Below are 10344 nucleotides of genomic sequence, written 5' to 3'. Positions count from 1 at the left end.
CAGTCTTGTCTGCGCTTCCGGTCTACTTTCTATCCTTTTTCAAGGCTCCGACATGTATAATATCTAAACTTGAAGCACTTTTTAAACTTTTTTATGGGGAGGGAGTGAGGGAGAGAGAAAAATAAATTGGGTTAAATGGGATAAGGTTTGTAGACCTTTGGAAGACGGGGGTCACATAATTAGAAACCTAAGGATTTTTAATCTAGCTCTCTTAGGAGAATAGGGGTGGAAGATTAGTACGGAAAGCAATGGTTTGTTGTATAAAGCTTTAGAAAATAAATATGGTATGAGTAGAGAGTCTATTAGAGTAGAAAGTAAAAGAGTTTCTGTTTGGTGGAAAGACATTTGCAACATAGATTATGGAGGAGTGGAGTCTCGTAATGTATATTCAGTTAATGAGAGGTACAAGGGGTTGATGTCTAATTTGTCAAGCTCTTCGGATCCTATGCGGTCGAAGGCTTGACATAAATCAGTGCCTGCCGTTAAAGTTTCATGCTTAGTTAGGAAACTATTTCAAAATAGATTATCAACAAGGAGTAATCTTATCAAAAGAGGAGCCACAGATGAAAGAAGTTTTCAGTGTGTGGGAGAATGCGGAAATAAAGAATCAACATCACATTTGTTTTTCAAGTCTCCTGTATTTGGATGTATGATATGGCTTGTGTCAATGACTCAGTTGCTGAAGATGTCTTTATTAACTATCTTTTGGCTGAATCAACTAATCTCACACCCACCGGTTTTTTTTCACAATTTTTTTATTCCTTTTTTTCTTCTTCTAATTAGAAGAATAAAATTATGACAATTGATAAACACTCATGTAAATATATTTCCATAACAAATGATAAAGTAAAATCAATTTAAAATGAGGTTGCAAATGTAAGAAGTCAATCCAATGGGATTGAGAACAAATTAATTAACCCCTTTATCATTTCTAATGTACTTCCCAAATCACTATGTGAAAACAACACAATCCGTTTTACAATTTTAAGAATCCACAATATGGCCTCTTCCATCTAGATAGTGATCACATTATTCTTTCTTTGATAGTATTTTAGTCAGCATCACTAATTTCAACGTGCGCACGCATTTTGCTCTTTTTAGCATCTTTGGAGGGTGGAAGTAGTAATTCTTACTCAATTGATCTTATCTTTTGCCGCATGAATGAACAAAACAGGCGATTAGTTAAGTTAATTTAGTTAATTAATGTTCAAGCAACGCTGTTTTTTTCTTTTTCTTTCTTTCGACTAGAGCAACACTGTCTGTTTCTCTCCTAATCTTTTAAGTTTTATGTAAAAAAAAAAAATATTTTTTGCAACAAACTAAAAATATGTTTAACCGTTTTCTTTTTGACACTTTCTTTGTCTACATGCATGCCATATTTTTATTTTAACTTTTTGTTGATAAGGGCCCATATTTTATCATTAAACATGGGCAGGACAGGAGGTATGTTCAAAATATTGACCGTTTCAAGCTTCCGTCCCCACCTTGACTAATAACAAAATCTTTCCCTTTCCCAAAAGAGAAACAATGGAAAAAAAAAAAATCCATTGTAATATTATAATTTATAAGATAAGATTTTGCCCAAGGTTTAATTAGTAAACATTATACATAGTCCCCTTTTTTTCCTTTATTGGTGGTGTCACCGTCCATTTATATGATATGCTTTAAAACTTGATCTTCCACACAACTCAATTATAGGACTAGTAATTAACACTAAGACAATGGAAATGAACAAAATACAACTACTCTATGATACTTGCCATGTTTTGTTTTCTAAAGGAAGACTTCCAAATTTTCAACAAATCCATTACCTGAAAAATCTACTAGGTGAGTTTCTTAATTTTTTTTTTTGAGAGGTGGTGAGTTTCTTAATGAATATATGATAAGTGCACATGTTTTGTTTGTGTTTATATTTTTATCCTAACTTTTATGCATATATTTGATTCAATATAGTATGCTAATGAAAATATTGATTCATACGTTTAAGATGAATGAATTTGCAGACAAAATTGAAGCAATAGATGTTGGAATCGACGTGTTCGGGTTTTGCCATTCTCCTACATCAGATGCAATTTTTGACGATGGTACCAAGGGATTGCTTTATGGACAAAGCTTCTCAATAACATACATTCATATTCATGAATGTGACGATTTCTCTGTACGTATAAGAAAAAATATAAAGTCTTTTTTTGAAAGAGAAAAAATAAAAAAAAAAAAAAAAAATATAAAGTCTTGTTTATTGTATAATGTGGCTAGCTTTGTCTAAGTTACATGTAGTCTCGTCACGTTCTTTGATATTATTGAGAATTACGTCAAATACAGTCACATCACAATCTTTAATTTTGGAAAATTGAAATAAAATTAGACAAACATATTAAATTTTTTGATGTCGTGACTCAAATCGTGGTCGTATACTTTTTTAAAAACATTATGTACATAATTATATTTAGTTATGGTGAACCAAGTGATCCAACTTAATGAAATTTATGGGGTTATGATAGAAGACACCTTTTGTGAAGGTGTCTTTTATCAAGTTACTCTATGAGCATTTGTTAAAAGACACCAACTACTTTTTATGAAGGTGTCTTTTATCAAAGTTATAACTAAAAAAGTGAAAATCACACCTTGAGGTGTGACTTGATAAAAGACACCACACTACTTTTTATGAAGGTGTCTTGTAACATAACCCAAATTTATGAATGTATGCAGATAGGAGTGTTCTGTCTTCCAGCAGGAAAAGAATTTCCACTTCATGATCACCCGAAAATGACAGTGTTGAGCAAACTTTTATATGGCTCTGTCTATGTCAAAGCTTATGATTGGATCAATTTGGATAGTACCAAAGAGCAAACAAGTAAGAATAATTACTATACTCTACTTTATATAGCATAAATGTTCTCTACAAAGTATTAACATAGATACTACCACGTAGACACCAGTAATAATTTATAAAATGGAAATAATTGATTTGGTCAAAAAAAAAAATGGAAATAATTGATTGTCACCATGTGTATCAATGTATTATCTATAATAGTGACACATGTCTACATGATATTTGGTTTTAATCTAAAATGTAAATGGTAGAAGTGGAAATTAACAATTTTTATGTGTCATACTAGATGAATTAGAATAATTTTTATGTGTCTATAGCCACGAAGCACGTACACTCTTTGGATTGGGCGTGTCCTGATGTCAGACACGTATCGTGTCCGATACATATAATTACACTAAATTATGCAATTTTCTCAAATTATTAGCAATATCGGCATGTCAGTGTCAATGTCGTGTCCGATGTCCGTGTCCATATCCGAGCTTCATAGGTCAATAGCATATAAAGGTTATACAATAGAATGGATTAGAATAAATTGTGACCTGTCACACAAACTTAATTAATTCAAATTGAGAATTTTTATGTGGTTGCAGTAGGATTGGCGGTTAAGGTAATAGATGAAGTGATAAAAGCACCACATGAGCCATCCATATTATTTCCAAGAAATGGTGGAAATATTCATTCTTTTAGAGCGTTGACTCCATGTGCTATACTAGATGTGCTGTCTCCACCATACTCTGAAGATTTTGGAAGACCCTCCACTTACTACTATGACATTCCTATCCCTTACCTTAATGGTATCATTTCATTTTGTACCTTCTAATTAATTACTCTATTCATTCATTTATGCATCATGTTTTTCAGTTCAGGTTGACCTATATTGATTGATTCATGGGCTGAAATTGTGCTGTATTATTATAGGTTATTCCATGCTTGAGGAGAAACCATTGCCTGATGATTTAGTTGTTCATGGTGCGCCATACCTTGGACCTTCAATTGTAACCTTGTATGATGATTATGATTTTAGTGATCAAACCAGTGATGAAAACCATGTGTAAATTAATAACAAGTGTGTGTATATAATTTCAAAGGAAAAAAATTAAGAGGCCAAGTATATATATTCGCTCTTTTATTATATAGCTCATTAGCTCTCACCTCTCACCAAATCAAGTGATAGGGTGGACTTAACTAACATTTGACTTTTAAGAAACAATGTAGTATCCTTTCAAAAAAAAAGAAACAATGTAGTAAAAACACAAGTTTATATATTTTGAGGGTCCTATAGGACATCTGAAATTTTGTCATATGAGTGTCATCTTTGAATATAAAAATCTAGTCTATATCTATATACTACTATTAAAGTTGATGTCCTATGAATTTCCAATTTTGCCCCTAGGAGGGGCATTTTTGTAATTTTCTAATTGGTGGATTTGTGTTGTTGCCACCTCACTATTATATGGGTGCATTTCCCATTTTGCCCCTCACAATTTTTTTAATTATTTTATAATTTTTATATTTTTAATAACTTTTAACTATTTTCCAATTTTTATGTTTTTAACTATTTTTCAATTTTTCTCCCAAATTCAGTTGCTTCTACATTGCCGTTGTAGGAGATTAAGGTATCATTTGACCCGGCTTTTTTTCAACTTCCCTACATTTTTAAGGAGAAGTTAGGTCAAACACAGTATCAATTAAGCACTTACTAAAAAAATTAATTTTTTTGAATGCATAAAATTGAATGGAATGAGCTTTGATCAAAAGTTGTTGAATGTTACTTTAAAAAATTACTTCTCAACAATTTATTTCACAATCACCCCTTTTCAATTCACGCTGGGAACATTTTCTTTTATTTTTTAATATTATATTTCAATATGTTTTTTTCTTCCATTTAATTTTTTTTTGAACCGTTCCATTTAATTTTTTAAGGAGGTTCCATTTAATTTTTTTATCATTTTTTCAAAGAAATTTTATTATCTTTTTATCACACATATATTTAATTTCAATATCGTTTAATCATCACAACCTCACAAATAATTTTATTCACGCTGTCATTTAATGATACCAAATACTTTTATTTCCTTTCTTCAACCTCGCGAATATACACACACGCATTAACATTTAGAGTAATATTTTATGTCCCTCTGTCTGTTTTTTTGTTACGATAATGCATAATTTTTTTTTAGTGTTGCTTGGTTTAGTGCTACCTCACCGATTTTTTCTAACTATTTTCTAATTTTTATATTTTTATAAACTTTCAACTATTTTCCAATTTTTTTATTTTTAACTATTTTCCAATTTTTTCTCCCAAATTCAGTTGCTTCTACACTACCTTTGCGGGAGATTAAGATACCGTTTGACCCGGTTTATTTTCAACTTCTCTACATTTTTAAGGAGAAGTTAGGCTAAATAAAATATCAATTAAGTACTTACTAAAAAATGTACTTTTTTTAATGCATAAAATTGAATGGAATGAGCTTTGGTCAAAAGTTATTGAATGCTACTTCAAAAAACTATTTCTCGACAATTTATTTCACAAGCATCTCTCTTCAATTCACGTTGGGAACCTTTTCTTTTATTTTTTAATATTATATTTCAATATGTTTTTTTTCTTCCATTAATTTTTTTTTGAATCGTTCCATTTAATTTTTTTTAAGGAGATCCCATTTAATTTTATTACCTTTTTTTCAAAGGAATTTTATTATCTTTTTATCACTTATATATTTAATTTCAATATCGTTTAATCATCACAACCTCAGAAATATTTTTATTCACGCTGTCATTTAATGATACCAAATATTTTTATTTTCTTTCTTCAACCTCCCAAATATATACACACACTTTAGCGCTTAAAGTAATACTTTATGTGTGTCTGTTTTTTTGGTACGCTACTGCGTATAACTTTTTTTGGCGTTGCATAATGCGTATGATTATTTTTATAAAATTTTGATTTTAATTAAAAGTTAAATTGTCGATGTATTTTCTTCAAAAAAGGTCTAGATGCCTAAAAAAATTATGCTTATATATATGTGTGTGTGTGTATATATATATATATATATATATATATATATATATATATATATATATATATTGCACCTTTATATTGTAACAAACTATGCATATCTTTTTCTTATTCAAAAAAACTAAACATATATGTTTCCATGACACCAACAATGTAACAAATATAATATCATAAAATATAAATTCTTATCTTTTTGAAAGGCACCAAAAATATGGTATTCTTATAACGAAATTTGTTATAGAGTATAATTGAAATAGAAAAAGCTAACTATTTTGATATTATTTATGCTATTATTTCAGGCTCCTTAAATTGTTTCTCCTAATCAAATATTTAACAAGTCATTTATATGATAATACATATTTGTATTCATGTTACACAAAATAAACGTTATTGAGTAAATATAGTATTTGTAAAAAAAAAAAAAAAACTCATCTGATCCTATATATAAGAAAAGATTCTTTTTTTTGATACATTGAATAATTAATGTATCTTATTTACAATGAAGACTAGATACATTAATTATTAAATGTATCTAAAAAAAAAGAATCTTTTCTTATATATAGGACTGGAGGGAGTATCTTTTATTTTTTAACATTTTTAGCCTTCAGAAAATATTTTAAACATTTTTTATTTATTATGTTAATTCATAATAAATTCAAATTTTTTTCCTCGTGAGTTTAGCTCAGATGATAGGGACAATGCATAAATATATGCCAAGTCCGAGGTTCGAACCCCGGACACCATAAAAAAAAATCAATGTTTATACAATATTTTGCCAAACAACATTTAACTTAAAAATAGCTTTAAAACTAAAAAAAACAAAGAAACCAAATAACTTTAGCTTCTTTCTTAAAGGCCTTTATTTTAACTTTGTTTTGAAGTAACTTTTAGATCGTAAAAAACCTTGGTCAAACGGTATCTAAGTTCAGCTGGGAACACTGTTTCACTTTCTTCTTCATAAGAGGTCATTTTCTTCCTTTTTTCATGGTTCTGAGACCATACATGACTTGAGTTGACTGATTTTTATGGCTTGAGGGGTTCATTTTTCAACACCGTTTTAATTTTTGTTTCATCATAGGTGGTTTTCTTCCTTTTTTCACGGTTCTGCATTTTAAGGGTTTTGTTTTTTGTTTTTTTAATTGTTAGTGGATTATATACTAGAAATTGTTATGTTGCATGGTTGTAGAAAAAATTTCCTTTGTTATGTGGAGTATAGTAGAGGTCATGATGATTGAATTTTAGCTCATGGTAAGGTTTTGACACAATTGTTATTTTAGCTTCTGGTACTGTAGTTGAAAAAATATTGATGCATGTGGGTTATTTTAGTTTTTGAGAGTAATCATAAAGTTGTAACAATTTTCATATTTGATTTATTCTTTCCTATATGATTGAGCGGTACGAAAGTTGATTGATGTAAATTTGTTTTGGTCATATCATTGAGGTCCAAAAAGTTGATGATACATAAATTTATGCATTTAAGATCAGGTTGATTTGATGATACAAAAATTGATCACATAAAATTATGTTAGCTTCTTTCGATATCAGAATGAACAAAGGGAATAAAATTAAATGATATATTATTGTATTTCTATATAGAACTTTCAATGTCAAGGGATTATGACTACATTAAGGATCTCAAAAATGATTTGAACATTTGAAAAATAGGATTTGGAGTGCTGGAGTCTTGGATTGTGAATGGTAGTAATGAGAATCAACTTATGATGCTCATTATTTGTGATGCAAAGGTTAGATGAGTTAGTTAAGATTTGTTGTAATTTCCTTTATGATTTATCAATGTTACTTATTAGTGTACATTTTGATTTATTTATATTTTTTGGTTTCTTTCTCGGATTTAGGGTGATCGAGTTCATGTAATAACTCAATATAGAGAATTGGAGCATTGGAATGCTTTGATCGAGGAAAACAAGACTTATACTTTGTATAATTGTCATGTGTTTGATACTGACATTGCATTTAATCATTTAAAGGTTGTTTTTGGTTCTGGTACAAAGGTGCAGAAGTATGACAAGTTAACTAACGTTCTTACTCATGAATTTCGCTTTAAGTCATTTAAGGAAATTCAAGATGGAAAATTCAAAACTGACGTTTTATATGATATAGTTATGTGCTTTAATTTATTTCTTTGTTTTCTCCGATTATAATGTTCTTATAGATGTAATATTTTTTTAAGAAATCATCGGGTTTCTTCATGAGATTGTCAAGACAACGCCAATTGGGACTGGAAAGAAACCGTGTACGAACATTGTGTTGAAAGATAAAAGGTATTATTTTCTAATTTGTCAACATCAGATGATAGGATTTTGTATAAGTTTTATAATGACCTGACATATGTCTTTCCTAATGCAGTGGGAATATAGCTGATGTAACACTATGGAAAAAAATATTCCATAGCTTGATCATTTACCATCTATTTACCTTGAGTTCTTTGCTTCCATTTTATAGTCAATGACAACCCAAATATATGTAACAATTGGTCAGGTTCGAGGCTGCTCATCAACCTACATTGTCCAGTTGTTGAGAAGTTTAAGACTTAGTAAGTTTGCATTATGATTTCACAATACAATGTTATAGTAACTTATTATTTCACAATCTAATTTGATTGTTTTTTGACCATGTTTCTTGAATTGTTGTCGTGACCTTAACACTTCTCAAGCTCAGAGTCAAAGCATCAGTCAGAACTTAAGTCAGAGTTCATCTTCTTCTCAACGTACTTCGTACAACAATTTTTCCAATCTGTCTCAGGTTAGGCCAATTGCTGAATTTATAAACTTAGTCATGGTCTGCTTTTTTTATGCATGAACATGCTTTGAGTTTTTTTACGCACAAATTAAAAATACACATTACATTATTATTTATTTCATGTGCATAATTTGTGTTAGGATACATATTGCATCACTATTTGGAAAACAACTAAATTCAATCCTAACCAGTTTGGATGGTATTATGAGAGTTGCACCAAATGTTCGAAGACATCAATGTCAAATGGTGCTATCTATAGATGCACATGCGGAAGTGATGCTTAATTTCCATTTGTTTTAACAATGTTAATTGGTCAACGGGGTTCATATAATGCACATGCATGCATTTATCTAGACTTTATAGGAAGATAATAGGAAGATAAGTTAGAAGTCATGATACATTTTCTTTAACTTAAAATCAGTTATGCTACCTTTATTTTATAAATTATATGTAACTATATTCGCATACATCTTATCCATGTTAATATGCATTGGACTAATAATGTTATTATTTCCCTGTTTGGCATTTCCCAAACGAGATGTCAAGAACAATTCTGAAAGGAAAGCGCAAAACAATCACTCTCATTGATGACCAGACACAAAGAAAGTATAAGTGTCGCTTCATTACCGCCGAAAGAGCAAGCTATGAAAAATACTTTGGTGGGAAATGGTTCAATTTCTTCAGAGAATGTGTGATGGAAGAAGGTGGTAAGCTCATCTTTGGTCTCAAAAAGTCACCGAAGAACTTGCACTTTCGAGTTGTTCCAAAGTAGATCTTTGCTGCTAAACTATTTGAACTTCTACTATTTTGGCGTATCGCTTTGGACTGTAATCGTAAACTATCTTGACTTTGGGATGCCATTTGTTCTTTTCATTTTGTCTGATGTAAATAATGACAAAAATCCCTTTTTGGTTAGTCTTTGACACTTGTAGTCTCTTTTATAAACCTAACTATTATGTAACGTTAATCTGCATATTGTTGGTTCCTTCATTGGTTCCAATAAGTATCATGTAATTATAATGTTGTTTTCTTAATCTCTTGAACAAAATAGAACATGTTCTTTTTCTACAGCAAATCTTTATAATGCTTTGGTAAATGTTTTAGAAATGTACTTATATATAGTATCTAATTAACACTGCAATTTGTTTTGTACCTAGCAGGCTAGCACTTCCCAAATGAGATATCAAGGACATTTCTAAAAGGAACATCGAAAACAATCACACTCATCGACAAACAAACTCAAAAAAGGCATAAGTGTTGCTTGATAACGACAAAGAGAGCAAGTTACAAAAAATACTTAGGCGACCAATGGTTCAACTTTTGCCGAGAACATATGTTAGAGGTAGGTGATAAGCTAATTTTTGATCTAGAGAAGCCACCTAAAAATATGCATGTTCAAGTCGTTCCCAAATAAAGATTTGGTGTTCATGATCCGCATTTTCAACAGATCACCTTAACTCTAATCCTAGACTAGATTATCTTCACTCGCCGATGCTACTTCTTTGCTTGATTTAATCTGATGTAAATATGGGTATCAATCCTTTTTTGGTAACTCTATAACAACAACACTCTTTTTTATAATTTTGGATAATATGTAATCATAATTCACACATCATTGGTTCCTTTTTTGGTTCCAATTGTTTTCATCCTAAATATTATGTCAATTCCTAATCTCATAAACTGATTATATGCTCTCTTAATCAACCCATACATATTTTATGATGAATCACAATGT

At 30.0% G+C, this 10344-nt stretch overlaps 1 protein-coding gene across 1 annotated transcript; it reads left to right on the top strand.

Moving 5' to 3' along the window:
* The first annotated feature begins 1615 nt into the window (after positions 1-1615).
* LOC146922739 (plant cysteine oxidase 4-like) lies at positions 1616-3941 on the top strand. The gene is made up of 5 exons (XM_085715530.1): positions 1616-1827; positions 2004-2158; positions 2710-2854; positions 3424-3627; positions 3752-3941. The coding sequence occupies exons 1-5, from the start codon at positions 1722-1724 to the stop codon at positions 3886-3888; spliced, it is 747 nt and encodes a 248-aa protein (XP_085571656.1). The 5' UTR covers positions 1616-1721; the 3' UTR covers positions 3889-3941.
* Positions 3942-10344: the final 6403 nt, after the last annotated feature.

This window comes from Medicago sativa, chromosome 5 (assembly GCF_051527215.1).
Source record: "Medicago sativa cultivar Bolivia chromosome 5, Bolivia_mono, whole genome shotgun sequence".
NCBI classification, from domain to species: Eukaryota; Viridiplantae; Streptophyta; class Magnoliopsida; order Fabales; family Fabaceae; genus Medicago; species Medicago sativa.
This window is presented reverse-complemented; position numbering and strand designations above follow the sequence as displayed.

What these genes read in the sequence shown, in the direction of transcription:
- LOC146922739 (XM_085715530.1), top strand. Translation starts at nt 1,722, where the DNA reads ATGGAAATGAACAAAATACAACTACTCTATGATACTTGCCATGTTTTG. An exon ending in TTACCTGAAAAATCTACTAG is followed by an intron (nt 1,828 to 2,003) that starts GTGAGTTTCTTA and finishes ATGAATTTGCAG; the next exon opens with ACAAAATTGAAGCAATAGAT. An exon ending in TAGTACCAAAGAGCAAACAA is followed by an intron (nt 2,855 to 3,423) that starts GTAAGAATAATT and finishes ATGTGGTTGCAG; the next exon opens with TAGGATTGGCGGTTAAGGTA.